This window comes from Fusarium verticillioides, chromosome 2 (assembly GCF_000149555.1).
Source record: "Fusarium verticillioides 7600 chromosome 2, whole genome shotgun sequence".
Taxonomy (NCBI): Eukaryota; Fungi; Ascomycota; class Sordariomycetes; order Hypocreales; family Nectriaceae; genus Fusarium; species Fusarium verticillioides.
In genome coordinates this window covers 1,849,619-1,867,600 of record NC_031676.1, presented here as the reverse complement: position 1 = coordinate 1,867,600, position 17,982 = coordinate 1,849,619, and the positions used below count along the sequence as shown (strand labels likewise).

Below are 17,982 nucleotides of genomic sequence, written 5' to 3'. Positions count from 1 at the left end.
TTTGCGGAGTCGGTTGGATCAAAACCCGAAACCCGATGCGATTCGATGCCACACTCTTCAGGATTCAGGAGCAGTAGCCTATCAGATCAAGCCAACGAGGGACCAACTAGCCACGCCAGCACCCATGATAGCTGTTAGCTTATCAGATACTGCCAGATCCCAGCTTGCATGGCATGCATAGGACGCAGGGAATGCGTCATTCATTTATCTATCTCAACAAAGGTGCCAGAGAAGCAAATATGGCATGAATCGAGTGATGCCGCGATGAGCCCGACAATGGCACCAGCATAACGCGATTGAGTATCAGAATGACCAAGGCATTAACGTGCATAGGCGACAGCAACTCAGAGATTGACAACTGTAAAAAGAAAAAGCAAAGCCCCATCCATGGCTTATCAGGTTCTAAAACGATCGTGTTTCGTCTGGCTCTGGGACAATTGGCATGGCCCAACGTGGATAGCATGGATGTTGGACTCCACAACACCATCCTAGCACTTGGACTCATCATGTATCCGCAAGAGAGCTCCCCAAATGCGCCTAGATCATACATTATTAATCCTCCCCAAACCAGACCAGACCAGATCCCTTCCTCGTCACACTTATCTCATGCCAGTTCCAAGCGACACAACCCTCCCGCTTGTTTTGACTTCTGAGACATGCAAAATCTAGTCTTTATTATCCTTTCAAAGACTCGTCCAGCTCTTGATTCCCCCTTGGCCATGCCCCAGGAACATTGTGATTGAATACAGGCTTCACTGGCCATCATTTTGCTGCGCGCAGCACTTCTCTGTCTCCGACCCGAACCGACGAAACTTGTCCCGCTAGGAAACCATGGCGAAAAATGACAGTATCCACGAGGAGGAAGAGTCAGCGATCCTAGACGAAGCAACACATTTGCTGCCTACCAGCTCCGAAGCTCGCGATGCAAATAGTGAAACGTCTTCTACAACTCCCGCTTGGGATTCCTTCAAGGACTTTGAAGGCCTACCCTGGTGGAGGCAACCATCGGTATGCGCCTAGAGGTTGTTCGAAACCACATTGTTCAGCTCTGACCTTGCTTGCAGGTGTATTGGCTGCTTGGTCCATATATCATATTCACCCTTGCCTTTGGAGGTGTAATGGTTCCTAAACTTGACCTGTAAGCTTCCGTTGCTTGCAATATGTAGAATTTCTTTACTCACCAGTGTATGCGATAAGGATCCTCCAGCTCGTTTGCAGGCAGTATTTCGCAGATGAACACAGCCGTAATCCAGATGCAGTCTTCCAGCCTGTTCTTCTTGGGTCTGAAAATCCCCAATGCGATATCCCCGAAGTGCAAGCAAACGTGGCAAAATTCATGCTGGTCATGAATTTATTCACTGGCATCCTAAGTGCTATAGTTGCACCGAAAATCGGCCATCTATCTGATCGATATGGTCGTACACGGCTTATGGCTCTAGCTTCTGTTGGTGGAATCTTGGCAGAGTTCATCACTATCCTGGTTGCCCGATACCCCGATGTTATTAGCTATCGCTGGCTGCTTCTAGGTAGCGTCTTTGACGGTATGACAGGATCGTTCACTACAGGAAGTATCATGACACAGTCTTACACAAGTGACTGCACTCCTCCTTCAAAACGCGCCGTGTCTATGGGCTACGTGCATGCGTGCCTGTTCACGGGACTTGCTTTTGGCCCTCTTCTTGCAGGCTACTTCGTCAAGTGGACTGGTAGTTTGCTATCTATTTTCTATGTTGTCATGGGATGCCACATTGCTTTCATGCTTTTTGTCTGGCTTGTTGTTCCCGAGTCATTGTCTCAAAGGAAACAATTGGTAGCGCGGGAGAAGTACCAAAAGGACAAGGAGTTGCAATCTCCAGTCTCGCCATCATGGGTGAATACCCTTCGAACAGCAAACCCTCTCGCTCCTCTCAAGGCTCTCTATCCTACTGGCCCTGGCACATCGCCGGCTCTTCGTCGAAATTTGATCGCCCTTGCGATCAATGATACCATCATCCTTGGAGCAAGCATGGCCGCAGGTGCTGTCATCGTTCTCTACTGCGGACGGACGTACCATTGGGATCTCTTAGAAAAGTCGGGGTTTGTGTCTCTTCTCTCACTTGTTCGCGTCGTGGTCCTCATGGGAATATACCCTGTTATCAACTACTTTGGCCGCATCCGCCCAGCAGCTCGTCGTCGTCGCGAGTCCGGTGTGGCTCCCGTCGAAAGGAACCGTGGCGCAGACGAGCTTGACGTCCTAATCCTGAGAATTGCTTTGACTTCAGATGTTATTGGATCCCTTGGATATGTATTTGCCCGTTCATCGCGAGTGTTTGTCGTCAGCGGTATGATGACCGCTGTCGGGGGTCTTGGGAGTGCAACTGGGCAAGCTATGATCACCAAGCATGTACCTTCTGAAAGAGTTGGCCAGTTACTCGGAGCAATCGGTATGATGCATGCTCTTGCGCGAGTGTTGGGGCCAGTCTTATTTAATGGAGTGTATGCCCTCACAGTTGGACATTTCGATCAGGGTATTTTTGTACTGCTGGCAAGCGTATTTGGATTTGCTCTTGTGGTAAGCTTTACTATTAAACCATACGGTAAGTCGAAACTCACTTTGCAACCTGGCTGAGACTAACGAATTGTAGTCGTATGGGAAGATGAGCCTGAAGATGAACGACGGCCTCTTAATCAGACAGAGGAAGCTTTCACAGTCCCAGATGGCCAAGTTCCTCTTGATGAGGAAGACCAGGTCAGATTCTAAGGAATGTCCGACTTTTCAGCAGAAGCGATTTTCCTTTGTTTGTTTTATGTTACAGTACAAAGGTGCACAGGTCACCGTGATTGGCAACTCTTGTACAATAATATCAGTGACACTTTGGAGCATTTGGACATAGAATATATACGAAGCAACTCATGAATCAAACACACCATCATCAACTGCTCAGCAATCATATTAAACACTCTTCTATTAAGAAATGCTATAGATCTCTGCCGAACTGCTCAGTGTTAGACAATTGGTGCAAAAGATGTGGGTCCCATTTGAGTTCTCACAGGGGAGCAGAGCTCACTCATGACATGAGATCACCACCATTAAACGACGTGATTTATACACAACGAAGAAAACGAAACTCAGGAAAAGCCCTCTTCTCATTTCATCTTAGAACAACCACTTCCACCAACTGATCAGAATTCCAAGGGATCCACCGTAATTGCAGAAACGGGTCCTCTACCAATTGGAGCATGCTTGCATCTAGAGTTTGGGCAACTGCAAAGAGTGCTTCAGTGCGAACCATCATGACTGCAGCCGGAGCCGCCGGACGAACTATCAAATTTGGGCCCTTTGAGGTCACAAATCAGGTGAGGAATCATGTTGAGCCTCGATGCCAAGCTCAGACCCGAGCTTGCTCTTTATCGTCAGTAGATGCTGACAACTCTTCAGGTCTTCCTCACTACACCGCACTCTTTCGCGCTGGTGAATCTCAAACCGCTGATTCAAGGCCATGTTCTCGTCTGTCCGCATAACCCGCATAAACGCCTGACAGACTTGACGCCCACTGAGATCTCAGATCTCTTCACAACAGTGCAGCTCACCCAGCGTCTACTTGCACGTGCTTACTTCCGCAACCCCGAGCCTGAGGCCGGAAGCTTCTCAGTTGCTGTTCAAGACGGAGCTGACGCGGGGCAGACGGTACCACATGTTCACGTCCACGTCGTTCCGCGGACGGCTGGGGACATGGGAAGCCCAGATGCCGTGTATGTTAAACTTGCGGGGGAGGAGGGCAATGTCGGTGGTGCGTTATGGGATAAGGAGATGGGCGCCCGACCGAAGCCGGGTGGAGGGTTGAGGAGAGTCGATGACGAGGACCGAAAAGCAAGAAGTGTTGAGGCGATGGCTGAGGAGGCGGAACGGTATAAGGCTATTCTGAAGGAGATGGGCATTGAATAGACGTAGTGAGGCATTCTTTGTAGATCATAGAAGTCTAGCTGTATATACGATAGGCGTCATTTTGAAACGAACTCGAGAGCGTCGTAACATAACCGTAATATTGATCTCTAAACTTTTCATTGGTGTTTACTTGCAATTACTTACTTAATTGCATAACAGTATCTGCTGTGGCATGGCTCGCATGAACTAAAGACAACAGATCTCCAAGAGAACTTCGAGCTGATGAAGCTTTCCCCGAAGTCCATGAAAAAGTGGCGATAGTTACGTGGCGTCTGAATGGATACACAACAAAAGCGAGCATACCTGAGAATGCGGTGATGTATCAGAGAGAACATGTAGACGTTGAGCTTCGAAACACAGGCAGTACGCGTATGCTTTTCCCATCCATGTTACAAGGCACAATTCATGCCGGCACCGTTCCTTGGCTACAGTATAGATGAATATCTCGTGCCTAACGCCACGATTGATGTTGAACAATGAGTTATCCTTAGTCGCCACCCTAGACTATCACAATTGGAATGCCGATCTTTGAATTCCAGAACTTACAGCATAGGGTTCACAACCACCCTTTCCCGACCGTTTTTAGCTTGATCTGGGGGGTGTCAACGTTTGATCTGACTTCGAAGCATCCCGCCTGGGTGATACAGTAACAACTTCCTGGTCAGCTACACCTCCAATGGGACTGAAGTAGAATGAGGGGTTCAACCAGTTACAATTGGCCCAGTCGGTAAGGCAGTTGAAGAATCCCAGGTTGGACTAGTGGTAAACACATCTTGCATATGAGTTCAGGCAGGCATGAGAAAATGCATGCCATATGTAGCACGCATCTGAAGTTGCTGATGTGCCACTTCAACATGGGAATCCCATACGCTAGTTAACCGAACAGCTTATGATAAAGGCGAGGCTTGCAGCCGGGATACGATATGCGATCGCCCGGTGTGTTCACGATGCTTGGGCATCTGATCTTATGTTACAGACTGATTGATTGTTGGAGAATAGAGGACCTCGATCCCAAGTAACGAACAGTATAGTTCAGTCTGCAATAGATGGAGAGATTTTGTCAAATCATCCCAAGATCCGTGGTCTATGTCCTTAGTCTTGTTAGGTGAGGGGGTGGAAGTGCTCACGTGATGGAACAGAGTGAAATGAGGGTTTTCGAGATAGTTTCCACAGTGGCTCCGGGCTCAAAACACGCTAATGCTGTTGTTTTCATTCACTTGGAAGACTGGCAACATATCCTGGAATATATCCCCACATTACATTACAAGTCAGTTTCCCTGTGCGGGGATTGCCAGCATTTGCTCGCCTATCCGCAATTAAACGAGGCCTGGACCTCATGTTTTGGCTGGGTAGCTTAGCCTGGTCTGGTAGTTGCGGATCATCGGGATATCTTGGAAAGAGTGTTGTGGTTGTTACTGTCAAAAGTGCCAGCCTGGCAATAAGAGTCGCGCTTGGGTCGGTGAGCGAGCCGATGGTCCGAAGAAATGCAAAGGTGATGGAACAACTGATACGCTGCCTCAATTCTGTGACCAGCTGAGGGCATCGGACCGTTAATGTGAAGATGCTAGTCCAGTTTGATCCTTCAATCAGCAGTCTCACATAAAGATCAGCCTGAAAGCCGCTCTCACCTTCATCCTCGACTCAGGTGTTGCCGTTGTCGCAGCCGTGTTCATGGTGTGTCGTTGAAATAGTCCCACCTTGACTGGTGGAGTCGGCGCAGAGGACAAGGCGGGAACTAGCACAAGCAGCTTTTAGCCGCTTCGTTTGATGCATACGCTGAGATGCGGTGGGTACTTAGTGCAGGATGCCCCTAGACCACAGTGGGCCCAGACAAGTCTTTTGCAATGCGTAGCGCAAAGAGACGAAGGGGAATCTCTTGGAGACCACGGGGCCAAGTTCAAGAGAGCCATAGACCACGCGATCTAATTCATACTTCCCCCGCAATGAGAATGCTAAAGCGTCTGGTCACCGGAATCTCTAGAGTCCGGAGCTCTTTTCCTTTGGTAGTCCAGTTCATGCCTTGCATGTGAGTGAGGGTTGGTACGGTCAGCAAAAGGCGGTGGACGAGCGTTGACTGCTGCAACTGTATGTATGGTGGTTGGGGTCTCGTTACTCGCACTACCATAAGAGCCTAAGGGAGAGGTACAGTAAGCTGGTGACTCGGCACGGAGCACTATCGGCGATTGACCAAAGTGCAAATTACATGGAACCATGATTGCAGCGCAGACAGCGCAGTGTGCTTGGGAGGGATCCTATGCAGGTCAACAGCTGGTGGGTCGCACAACGACAGGCCAGACGCTGGTGATCTGCGAGATAAGCAAAGACACTCAATTTAGGTTGCCCAAGGAAATGACCTTTGTGGATGCATGTGAAACGCCAGTCAAGCCATGAAAGGCGAACGAGCACAAGTTATGTATCATTTCATCGAATGACATACAATTGGAGGTCAGATTGGGAAAATGACGATGTTTGACAAAGGGGCAATTGTGATGAACTACCTTACTCGGCCATCGAGATGGAGGTCGGGAAGCCAGAAAGGTGTGTTGTGGACGGGACGAGGGAGACCAGAAGATGGAGGGGTGTCAGTCAGTCCAGGCCGTAAAGTTTCCGAGGAATCTCGCAGAGACCAGAGTCTCAGATGGAACCAGCAGCGGGCGTAGGCGCACAGACTCCCACCACCATGAGCCAAGTAGGTAGCCAAGCAATGCAAGCGCCAAACCAAACCAAACCAAACCCAACTCGCCCTTTCGCAGGTTGCAGCAACAGCACCTTTTCCGCTTTCAATTGACCTGCAGCCATCTAATCTCTCTCTCTCTGCTTTAGCCTCAAGGTCCCCTTATCCGCTCAATGGATGCGCCCGGTTCTCGGGATGTTTTTTTCTTTCTTTTTTCTTTTTCTTTCTCAGGGTGGCTTTTGTTGATATGTGTCCCTCTACATTGTTTATTTTGAACGTTGTTTAGCGCGCCACTCAAAAGATAGGTAGTCAATAGTCAATGATGTCGGGAGGTGGTGAATTATTGCTTTTGTCGTATTCTCGAATCTGAAACCTGATCTGCCACTGACGTTGTTGAGCCGCATCCTTTTCCAAGTTCGTATCGCTTTCCAGACATCCATGTTGGAGCTTGAATCCACCAGTAACGGAGCTTGGCCGGTATTACGCAGGGTTGCGGTCGCAAGGGCCTTGTCCGCGGTTGAGTTGCATGGAACCATCTGGATCACTTGGGATCTCCCCAAGTCCGTGAGAGTGAGGACAATATGAAATGGATACACAGTTATCAACACCACATACAAATAAAATTCGCGAGTGTATTGATAATGAAGTTCATTTCTTTTGTCAGGATATGGTGCGATGTTGTGCTGATCAAATTTCTTTCTCATCGCTGGGGCCTTCACTGACTTAAACAACTGTATCTTCATAGCGGCTGTGCTATGTACAGAATTGTGTGGCTGATTCAAGCCAAGACATGGCTTGAGTCGTTACGCGACTATTGAGTTGATGTTACGAAAAGAATGATTCAACACCAGAGACACGCTTGCGTTAGTACATAGTCGCTCAATGCCCGGTCATCGGCTCCGATGGAAATGAACAAACGAATGCAATGCAACGAAACGACCAGAAGAGAGAATTTTCAATTCCAGGGTGGCGGGCCTAAACAAAAGACACAGCCAATCATTACATACGCTCAAATCTCAGATACCGGATAAAGTCATACGCTAGAAGGAACTCTGGCCTCAATGGCATCCTACCTAGGGGTGGTCCACCGGCAATCGACATGCATGCGACGTTGGGGATGGAACCTTGACACAGACCACCATCGGTCAAGCCGCCCAATCAGGTGACATATTTCCGTTAGCTGCATGCAGAATCCAGGACGCTCCCGAGAGTTCCCCTCCATCTTGACACACTTGACACGGACTTGAGTGAAGCAACACCAACGCCAACGCCAACGACTCCATCGGTCCCGTCTAACGATGGCTCCATTCACTCTCTGTGCCCAAGTGACCACCTGCCGACAGTCCGGAAATTTGTCTGCGATAGTCCGTGGAGCAGTCTCGTCTTCCTGTATCATGAGACACTTCATGCCTGCAGTCAACAGTGGCACGAGAAGAGCATGAGAGGTGTGGTTATCTGGCTGAGCCTCAGACCAGAGATGCATGCATATGTATGCAGGTGAACCGATATCAGGGAGGCAAGAAGGTGCAGCGTTTCAATGCCATGTCCTCGTAGTAGTGAACGGAAACACCAGAAACATCCAATTGCTCGTACAGTATGTACATAGATGATTCAGAGTCTCTTATCTCTGACACATGACACCAGGACGACAAACAAACGGGCGGAGGAAGATCAGGCAAACTTTGTCTCACTCTGGCCTCGCCCGGCGTTATTCTACCGTCCAGTTTTTCTTCTCTGGGCCTTGTCGTATGCAACTGTTGGTTCAAATTTCCTGATGGTGTATGCAACTCCCAGCAACAAGGACAAGCTTAGCGGCCGCCCCACATGCTGCAAACGAAGCTTCGACTGTTCCACTGCAAGCAAAGGCCAGGTTCTTTTTTCTCCGCCGAGTAAGTTGACGGGACCTTATCGGCCAGGGAGAGCGACCAAGCGAAGCGTCTGGCTGGGCTTGTTCCAAGGTTGAAGTTCCATATGAGTTGGCCCTTGATTGCGGTTTCGGTCCCCACAAAAAGGTGTCGCCGCACTTACACGGGCATACATGTTCATCTTCTCCTTCTCCTCCAACTTGCGCTTGCACCTTGCTTGACTGACTTTTGGTAGAAATATCCCATCTCCCACCCTCTTTCCTTTCCTTCGTGACTGAACTTTTCTTGCTGTCTAACTACTAAACTTTTTGTATCCAAGTTTGAATCACTTCCCATCTCCAGTCTGGGCTCTTGTTCTTCCATCCATCTTAACTGTTGTGATTCTGCTATTGCTGATTTCCTTGTGAAATCCCGTACTAACTAACTGGCTCTCCAAACTCTCCACCAAGACAGCCACTTCCATCCCAAAAGGCTACGATAACCATCATTTTTCTGCCTTTTCCAAATATCCCTTCCGTGGAATCGTCGCTTTGCTTATCTTTCCACCCAATTTGGGATCAAGGCGGCGATTGATTTCTTTGACAAGTTCAACAACTTGCCTTTCTTTCCATCCAGGCTGTGATCCATCACATCTATCCAACATGGGTATGCTTCGCGCTGGTCCTCGTGACCCAGATGCATTCCCGGCCATGCAGCTCTTCCTCCTGGGTAAGATCAGAAATTGCACTTCAACAATATGTGCTAACTCCAAATAAGCCATTGTCCGACTCGCTGAGCCTATCGCGTTAACGTCCATCTTCCCATACGCCTGGGCCCTTGTCAAAAGCTTCGAAATAGGCCGCGAAGAAGATGCTTCGTTCTACTCTGGCATCCTTATATCCGCATTTTCGCTTGCTGAAGCTGTTATGGGAACGTATTGGGGCGCCCTGTCCGATCGTATCGGCCGCAAACCTGTTTTGATTATTGGATCTTTAGGTACAATGATCAGCATGCTGATAGTAGGAGTGGCTCCAAGCTTCGGTGTTGCCTTGTTTGGCCGTCTCCTTGGTGGTCTGCTTAATGGCAATATTGGTGTTATCCAAACCATGGTCGGCGAGCTGGTCACCAAACCTGAGCATGAGCGTAAGTCTGCAAACCATTGCTCGGATTTCCATGGCTGATCAATATTTTAGCACGTGCATACTCTATGATGCCTTTTGTCTGGAGTATTGGAACCATTGTTGGTCCCTCTATCGGTGGGATGTTTGCCAAACCCTCATGACTCTTGGACTGGATTCTTTCCCCAGTCGGCAGCCTCTTCCAGCGCCAACCTTACTTGCTGCCCAACATTATCTGCGCAGGATTGCTGCTCGTGAGCATTGTGCTCGGTTTCCTCCTCCTCGAGGAAACCCATCCCGACATGGTCCAGCACGTTCCTACCAGCGAATACCACGTCAGCGAGGAGACCCCCCTTATGATGAACAACCGAATGGCCACCGAGATTGAGCCACAGGCGTATGGTGCGATAGAGACAGTCGAGGATTCAACCGATGGCTCAATCGGGAACTGGGATACTCTCTGTATCGAAAATGAAAAGACAGCTGCAGCTCCCATCAAGATCTGGAATTGCCGTGTTGTTGGCTTCATTGTCGCCTTGTCAATCTTCACTTATCATTCCATGACGTTCGACCACTTGCTGCCCATATTCTTCGAAGACAGCCGTGTTGATGCTGTGGAGATGTTCAAACAGGGGTCTATCTTTCCTTTCTACTCGCCTGGTGGCCTGGGCATGACTCCACGCGATGTTGGTGTGATCTTGGCAATCGACGGCGGTATCGCTCTGTTTATCCAAGTCTTTGTCTTCCCCTGGACTGTCAAGATGCTTGGAACCTATCGCCTTTTCCTGCTTGTCACTGTCCTCCACCCTATCATCTACGTGCTGATGCCCATGCTCCTCCTTGTTCCTGGGAGCCTTTTATACCCCGCTATCTACGGCTGTCTCATCATCCGCAACATTCTCTCCATTATACTATATCCTCTTCTTATGATCCTCATCAAGGAGGCTACACCAGCCCCAAGCGCTCTTGGAAAAGTGAACGGCTTGGCAGCAAGTGCTGGTGCTGCTTGCCGAATGATTGCTTCACCCGTCGCTGGATTCTTGTGGACGGTCGGTACCAAATCAGATTGCTCTGCCTTGGCCTGGTACGGTAGCGCTATTGTCGCTATTTTGGGAGCCGTTCAATGCTTCTCTGTTCCTCGCCGGCGCAATGAGGAGCCTTGTGAGGAAACCTCCCAGGTGCCTAACAAACAGACTGTCACGGTGACTGAGACCGAGTTTTATGACTCCCCATGAGGAGCACGCGGCGCAGTTTGAAAACCGAGCAGGTCGAACATGCAGAAGCGACTTCGCGGGTTTTGCAGCCCTTTTTAGACTTGATTGCCTGTGCCTGCAGCAAGTCATAGTGTTTTATACCCTCATGAGTTTGGAGTTCAAGCATGTTTTGATGATTTGCGTCTAAAAACGACTGGTAGATGGGATGGTGTTTATCACGGCCGCTTTTACGAAGTTATGTATACCCCAGGTATAATGATTGATTTGGTTTGTGATGACTTTTTACTTTTCGGAGTTTGGCTTGATTATTGAAGAAAAAAGCTTTTGGAGTTTGTTTGTTTTTTGAATTGGGTTTACGGTTGAAGATGGGGTTTAGTATATAAGTTAGATAAAAGCGAGGTAAATAGGAATAGAAGTAGTTACAAACATGATCACTCCCATCTTAGTAGGTTCCCTGTCCTCTACAAGCAAGAAAACATCAGACCCCGATATGAGGTACAAAAACAAAATTAGCAACAGATGTCCTAAATTATTCTAAACTGATGCTAGGTTACCTAAGTCTTTTATCACTGAGGATCAAGGTCCTAGTTTTCTTTCCTCCCCTAGCCTGTATGTGAATCCAGAGTCGTGATAGTTAAGGTAGCTGATGCCCAATAGAATTTTCGCCACCCACCCTAAAGTTGGAGAAGCTCAAATTTTAGCAATCGAGTCACTCCGAATCCACCCACCAATGGCATCTGAAGTATAAGACTCACCACAATATTCCTGATTTGAAGACAGCAGCGGCAGGTTCTTCTGCTCTAAAAGTAGAAAAATGAAAATCGAGGAAATTACCGACAAGATGGATGAGGCCATGAAGCTGGAGCAGGCCTCACCACAGCCAAATACCGGCGCCACAGAGGCCACCAAACCTGAGCTGCCCCCAGCTCATGCCATCGCCAGCGGAAAGACTGTTGACGAAGTATGGGAAGATCTAAACAAGTCGCCCCTTTTCATGACAGACCTTGATGCCAGTGAGGAGAATGAAGACATTGCAGCACTGCAGGCCCTCGCGTATGAAGGTACACCTCTCGAAAACGGCCAGGAGTTCAAGGAGCGTGGAAACGAGTACTTCAAACTTAAGAGCTACGCCGATGCAAAGGAGTTTTACGGAAAGGGTATTGCTATTCTCGCAGGCGAAGAGCGCAAGCGCGCCAGGGGCGAGCAGACGAAAAACCAGGAGGGCGTAATCGACACTGAGGAGGAGATTCAGAAGCAGCGCGAGACTCTTGAAGCGCTCTACGTCAACCGGGCAGCATGCCACCTTGCTGTTAAGAACTACCGCAGCTGCTGGCTTGATTGCGCTGCGGCATTGCGCCTCAACCCGCGAAACATCAAGGCATACTTCCGCAGTGCACGAGCACTCCTTGCAGTGGACCGTATCCAGGAGGCTGATGATGTTTGTGCGCGCGGTCTTTCATTAGACGAAAACAATGCTTCGTTGCGTGCTGTAGCGGACGATATCATTAAGCGAGCTAAAGAGATCGACGCGCGACGAAAGAGGGACGCAGAGCGCGAAGCAAAGGAGAAGCGACGTGCACTTCTCATCAAAGCCGCACTGCGAGCGAGGAATATACCCACACGCACAACCTCTCAGCCGCCAGAGATGGAAGACGCGGGTATTGCGCTTCTCCCAGATCCTGATGATCCCCGCAGCACGCTTGCGTTCCCAACAGTGCTGCTGTACCCTCTACACCTGGAATCTGATTTCATCAAGGCGTTTGAGGAAACACATTCGCTCGAGGATCATCTGAGCTATATCTTCCCTCTACCGTGGGACAAGGAGGGTTTGTACACGACAGCAGGCGTAGAGGCGTTTGTGGAAACCACACAGGGTGGCCTCCTAAAGATGGGCAAGCGAGTGCCGCTGCTGAAGGTTTTGGGAACGGGTAAGGTTGAGGTAGTGGATGAGGTGGTGAGGATCTTTGTCGTTCCTAAGGATAGGGCAGAGGCATGGACAAAGGAGCACAAGGCAAAGAGAGCGGCTGAAAAGGGAGAGACAAGCTGATGGATGTAGGAAAGAATAATTAAAAAGTTACTTTGTTTTACAATGATGTTCGTGTGCTAACTAAGACTTGCGATTGCTGTTTCCTAGGCCCTAAATGATGTGCTATATGCCGTTATGAGATGATCGAGATGCCACCAGATACTGGTGATTGAGTGAGCCCAAGTGTCCGGAATTTTCCATTCTATTCGCTGTGAAATACTATAACCCCCAAGACTCCTTTGTCGATAGAAACCTATTGCGCCTTTCCCCTTTCTGTCACAGTTACTTGGACAATGAAGTGGCTCGCAGTCTCTTATTACGACGTCCTTCCCCGAAATCAGGCTGCAATTGGATAGGAGGCGGCGACTCGACGGCGCTGGGAGCAGAGGGCCCCTGGTCCTGCATCCTGAGGTTTAAGAGAAGCATGGCTGCGTCCTTATGGGCGGCATCAGGTACGCTGTGTGGCGTCTTGATCACTCGTTGCCTCGTAGGACTGGCCTCAGGGGTCGAAACCATGAGAACAGATCTCGGGCTCATGGCGGGGCTTGCACTCTCTCTGTAGAATCTGTCCCAGTCTTCGTATTCCAGTCGTCTCTTAGGTCCCCAAGGCGCAGACGAGAGAGCTCCTTCATTCTGCAAAGGTGGGATGCGAGGGACCGCACTGAGCAAGGGATTAGGCTCAGGGCTAGACTGGTTTGCAACGGTCCAGCTAGATCCCGGACGGGAAGTCACCATATAGCCAGGAAGTCCTGAGCCGCTACTCGAGGCTGAGTTGGGAGCTGACATGTAATGGCATTCGACGTCGCTGTCCATGGCCCACGACGGATCACAGACGAGACGAGGTCGGAATCGATGGCGGCGCTCGTCTTGAGCATAAATGCCCGGGGGAATACTTCGGTCGTCTCTCGGATAGCTCGTAGCGCCGTGGAAGCTAGGTGGGATCGTGCTCATATGCATACGCCGAGTCATCTCGGCTTCATGGGTAGCTTCGATGATTATTTGCTGGCTGATGACCATGCGGCCGAAGTCAGGCGCGCTGGGATGAATACAAAGAGACGGAAAGTCTGGGCCAAAGATTGGGATCAAGGCCCCCGCGATAGAGTAACAGAAGGTAGCGCAGACAGCTCTGGCACATGTGTATGGCATCCAATAACCTGCGTCGACTGATGAGCAAACGACCAGAGGGCGCTGATGAATGGAACAAACCTTGAGCAGCTATAGAGCCTCCAGTAATGCTATGTGTGATCTCTTTGAGCCCTGGGTTGAGGCCTAACATCTTTGCCGGAATTGTCTATTCCATTGGCAGTTAGTATATGCATATCGAGGCTTGTTCTTTTACTTGCCTTTCCGTAGCCGCGACATTTGAAGAAAGGGGTCATGCGAACGAGCCCGACATTATAGTCCCACATCACAGCGTACTCAGTATTCTGTTCAGCCAAGGTGAACTCGTATTTGAAAACTGTTACGCTTGCGTCAATAACTGGTGGTCGACGTTAGCCTTGGTTACTTACCCTCGAAGCTCTCTCGTCCTGTCTTTTCGTAAAAGTCCTTTTTGCCACTGTTGTATGGGATGTGAAGGCTTGAATCTTGGATATTCCCAAATGGCTTGACTCGGAATCGGCGTATCTCTTGCAAAGCAATCTCGTCGAGACGCTCGAAAGGGTGAAACTTGACTGGACCGCGCAGCTTCGACTTGGCCATATTGTCGCCGTCTTTCGGCCCAGATCTATCAGAAACCATCATCAAACGGTTCCCAGATTGATCTGATGCTTCTTCGAAGTTCGGGATTGGTGGAAACTCGAGCGCAAGACTTGGTCGAGGAAAGGGGGAATCATTATCTGCAGCTGGTGCTGGGTTCAGAAGACCTTTAAGGGACAACATGATGAAAACCAGTAAAGTTTGCAAGAAATAGAAGTTTGAGAGGCGTAAAGATGTTCGAGAGATGCAGGAGGCCAGGTATTTGGCCGTAAAGAGATGGATAAGCCAAGTGGTTTGGATAGTACAGCGGGCAGCGGCCGTGATATAACTACTTCTAGATTGCAGGGAAGGACAGACAGCCGCAACACCACAGCTGGGGGAAACTCTTCGCCTTTCAAGTCACTCCTCAGCTTGACAAACAAGTCAGGGGATGGCAAATATGCCTGCGTGTACCAAAATAGGCGGTGGTGAGGAACCCTAGCCTGAGCTGGCTCGGCCAGCAAAGTTGCTCGGGAACCTGCAACTCCAAAAAGTCGGTCACGCCTTGTCTAGGTCAGGCCGACACTATTCGTTATGCTTTCTTTGTTCTTTCAGTTTCAATGCCGGCTTCCAAAGGGCTAGAGCTCCGTTGACGAGCTCCCACCGCCTGGTGCTAACAGATACTAGGAACAGCCACCAAGTGATAGATGACGGAACGATGTCGGGGCAGGCTATTAATGATATAGTAAAAGAAATTGGGCTCAGTTTGAAGCCGAGGGAGAAATGCAAGGATGAGGTTTCCAGACACTTTATGAATAGGGACGTATTGTTGCGTTGTCCTACTGCTATGGTTTTGTTCATCCACCTGGGAGATATGTTTGAGTCCAGAGTCCCGCTTTATCAAACAGCTCCTCTATAGCCTCTAGAATTCCCCTCCGCATTAGGAGGACCATAAGGCAGAAAGAACTGCAACAGGGGTGCGTATTGGAGCTGTTGGGTGTGGATAGGTCAGCCTTCACTCCGTGCCGTCCGTTGCACTTCCGGATACATCCTCTCTTTTGCTCTGAACTCCAAAAGGCACCACGTAATCTTGGCTTCGTCTAATTAATATTGCAGTTCGTCTGTCATTGATTGAATGGCTAACTCCCTGGTACAGTCTGGAGGCTGGAGATCAAGACTGAACTGTGAGCCGCGAAGGAGAGCCAAGAATGACGAATTGGTTGTCTCGCCTTCAAAGGTAGCCCCACGGGCTCAGAGTCAGAATGAAGTACAGGCGGATGCTTGCATACCACATCGTCCAGGACCTTCTACCCCAGTCTGTTTCCTGATATTTGTACAACAGGAGACAACGGCCCTGCTGCCACTGAGGTTCTGTTGTTCATCTCAGCACTCCCTCAGAATTGCTCGAGTCGCCCCCACGTGTCAGTATGACAACTGACAGCCAGAAGGGGCACGCTTCCCTACTGAGACGGCTTGCACATCAACATGGCCAACAGGCCTATCAGACGTGTCTCCTGTTTCTGCGGTCAATAAATACATGAGGTAGCGATGGTTTGTCAGGAATACCTTTCATGGGCCCCTCTACTCTGATCAAAGACCTGTGCATAACCGTTGCATACTACATCAGTGGTAAGTTTCCGATGAGAGTTCGATGGCACTTCCAGAAGTCAGTCCGGTGTATTTCCCCCTCATATGATCTATCGCGGTGAAGCCAGAAACAAACCTGTCATGTCTCTGACCTTTGTTACTCTCACGAGCTCTTAGGAGTACAGACACAAGAAAATTCCCCGAACGGGGACACAAGCCTATGCCAAATACGCTCGCCCCTCCTGCCCATGGAGTATCCATCAATGCTTTGCCATTCATTTACCATTTGATTCAAGTTACGATCGCGCCAGTGTGAGAGAGCCTGAAGGACCTGTTGGGGGTTGTGCCCTCCATATCGTCAACTAGCGTAATATGACTGCACCCCAATCTCTGAATTACGATGTCAATGACCTAAGCCGCCATAACGTTGTTGCATGATTTACTCTACTCTGTTGTCATGAGTAGGCATGAGACTCCGGTCGAAGTCGATGACCTTTTGGCAATTATCGCTGTCTCGCGAATTCATGGCATCTGACGCGACCAGCCGACGGCTCGGGCAGCGACGCTCTTCCGGGGTCGGGTCTTCTGTCCACTTAATCGAAATGACCAGTGATGGTCCTGTCACTGAATAGGGAGTAACCAGTCAACCAGGAAGTGCAGAAAGGGTAGAGACAGGGCCCAACAACGGGCTATGGCGTTTCTTGAGTGAACACCGTCTTAGTCTGCAGCATCTGGGCATTTGAGGCACTGTCTGGGTATCTCGGTCTTCCTGATTCGGACAAAATGACATCCGTGCCTAATTCTGAAAGCTGAACAGCATATTTGGCACCTCACCAAGCTTATCGGACCGAGCTCTGACGAATTTGGAAACGACTGATTGTCCAAATCGGTATCAGAGTAGATGAATTCCTTCTTGGTTCTCAGAGCTCGGTTTCAGATGATTGTACGATTTCGGAGCAGTATGACAGCGGCAGTCCATGGCGAGTTAGCGTTTCTTTTTCACAAGGCGCAGCCAAGGACACAAAGCGGCTCCCTGCATCGAATTTCGGGCGGTGTCACTGTTCTTCCTCCCCCGTTGGTGTGGCATAAGTCTCGTTGCCCGCGTAAAATCGCTGTGTTGTGAAGAGAGGCAGTGCTTTTGTGATTAGATTTGAGGAGCTGAGATGTTTGATCGAATCCAGCCTCACAAGGTACAAAGGAATGAAATGCAGCACTGGCCATGCCACTTGGGTAGAAGCCAGAATCCCGGCTTTGCGCCTGGTGTAAAAACCATATCAGAATATGGCGAGAATACCCTACATTCGTATTTTTATCGATGCCACAAGGTGATCAATAAAGGCGCCTATCGAATGCTTCAGCAGGCGTAACAAGCTGCAAGCTGGTCTGGCGATGAGGCGAGAGTCGATGCCTCGTTGAATCCGCTGGTGGTGATACGGCCCACCTCAGTCAAGTTATTCTCGAATATGGTGAAACCAGGAGAGTAAACAAGTCTCGTAGGCTCATCCCATGGAGACACACAGGCATTTAACAGACACTTGCTCTCATCCTAAGTCGCACACTTTGACTCGGCCCGCTTAGCCCAGGCTGAGACCGGTGCATGTCTGACTTCGAGCTTGACAGGCTCTTTTCGGAGAATAAGCGACCGCGATACCACTAGAGGAGGGCCGGCCTCGGATGCTCTTCAAGTTGCCGCAATTTCTATGAGGAAAGCTCCTGTTCTGGGAGATTTGTGGCACGTGTGGCACGAGCCGAAGCGTTAATCAAACGAGGTGAGTGATGGTTTGCTATCCTTTTATTTGTCCTGGAGATTTTTTTTCATTCCATATTAATCAAAATATGATCCGGTTTGGCCTGAAGAGGTCTTGAGCCGAAAGTAAGTTTGCATAAGGGGAGGGAGCCTTGAGTTCATCCCGTCTT

The 17,982-nt window shown here is 49.5% G+C and overlaps 6 protein-coding genes across 6 annotated transcripts; 4 read left to right on the top strand and 2 right to left on the bottom strand.

Moving 5' to 3' along the window:
• Positions 1-11: 11 nt before the first annotated feature.
• On the top strand, positions 12-3,035 carry FVEG_06420 (hypothetical protein). Its single transcript, XM_018894796.1, has 4 exons — positions 12-1,008; positions 1,065-1,138; positions 1,198-2,576; positions 2,625-3,035. Exons 1-4 carry the CDS (start codon positions 832-834, stop codon positions 2,738-2,740), a joined length of 1,746 nt encoding a protein of 581 aa, XP_018751929.1. The 5' UTR covers positions 12-831; the 3' UTR covers positions 2,741-3,035.
• A 15-nt stretch (positions 3,036-3,050) lies between these two features.
• FVEG_06419 (hypothetical protein) lies at positions 3,051-4,048 on the top strand. Its single transcript, XM_018894795.1, has 2 exons — positions 3,051-3,336; positions 3,419-4,048. Exons 1-2 carry the CDS (start codon positions 3,220-3,222, stop codon positions 3,923-3,925), a joined length of 624 nt encoding a protein of 207 aa, XP_018751928.1. The 5' UTR covers positions 3,051-3,219; the 3' UTR covers positions 3,926-4,048.
• Positions 4,049-8,987: 4,939 nt separating this feature from the next.
• Positions 8,988-10,796, top strand: FVEG_06418 (hypothetical protein; the record flags this gene model as incomplete). Its single annotated transcript, XM_018894794.1, has 4 exons — positions 8,988-9,172; positions 9,221-9,586; positions 9,637-9,699; positions 9,751-10,796. Exons 1-4 carry the CDS (start codon positions 9,106-9,108, stop codon positions 10,794-10,796), a joined length of 1,542 nt encoding a protein of 513 aa, XP_018751927.1. The 5' UTR covers positions 8,988-9,105.
• Positions 10,797-11,464: 668 nt separating this feature from the next.
• On the top strand, positions 11,465-12,932 carry FVEG_06417 (hypothetical protein). The gene has a single exon (XM_018894793.1). It carries the CDS (start codon positions 11,590-11,592, stop codon positions 12,820-12,822), a length of 1,233 nt encoding a protein of 410 aa, XP_018751926.1. The 5' UTR covers positions 11,465-11,589; the 3' UTR covers positions 12,823-12,932.
• FVEG_06416 (hypothetical protein) lies at positions 12,876-14,682 on the bottom strand (the record flags this gene model as incomplete). The annotated part of the gene is made up of 4 exons (XM_018894792.1): positions 12,876-13,955; positions 14,008-14,092; positions 14,145-14,260; positions 14,313-14,682. 4 exons carry the CDS (start codon positions 14,680-14,682, stop codon positions 13,084-13,086), a joined length of 1,443 nt encoding a protein of 480 aa, XP_018751925.1. The 3' UTR covers positions 12,876-13,083.
• Positions 14,683-16,101: 1,419 nt separating this feature from the next.
• Positions 16,102-16,344, bottom strand: FVEG_06415 (hypothetical protein; the record flags this gene model as incomplete). The annotated part of the gene is made up of 1 exon (XM_018894791.1): positions 16,102-16,344. One exon carries the CDS (start codon positions 16,342-16,344, stop codon positions 16,102-16,104), a length of 243 nt encoding a protein of 80 aa, XP_018751924.1.
• Positions 16,345-17,982: the final 1,638 nt, after the last annotated feature.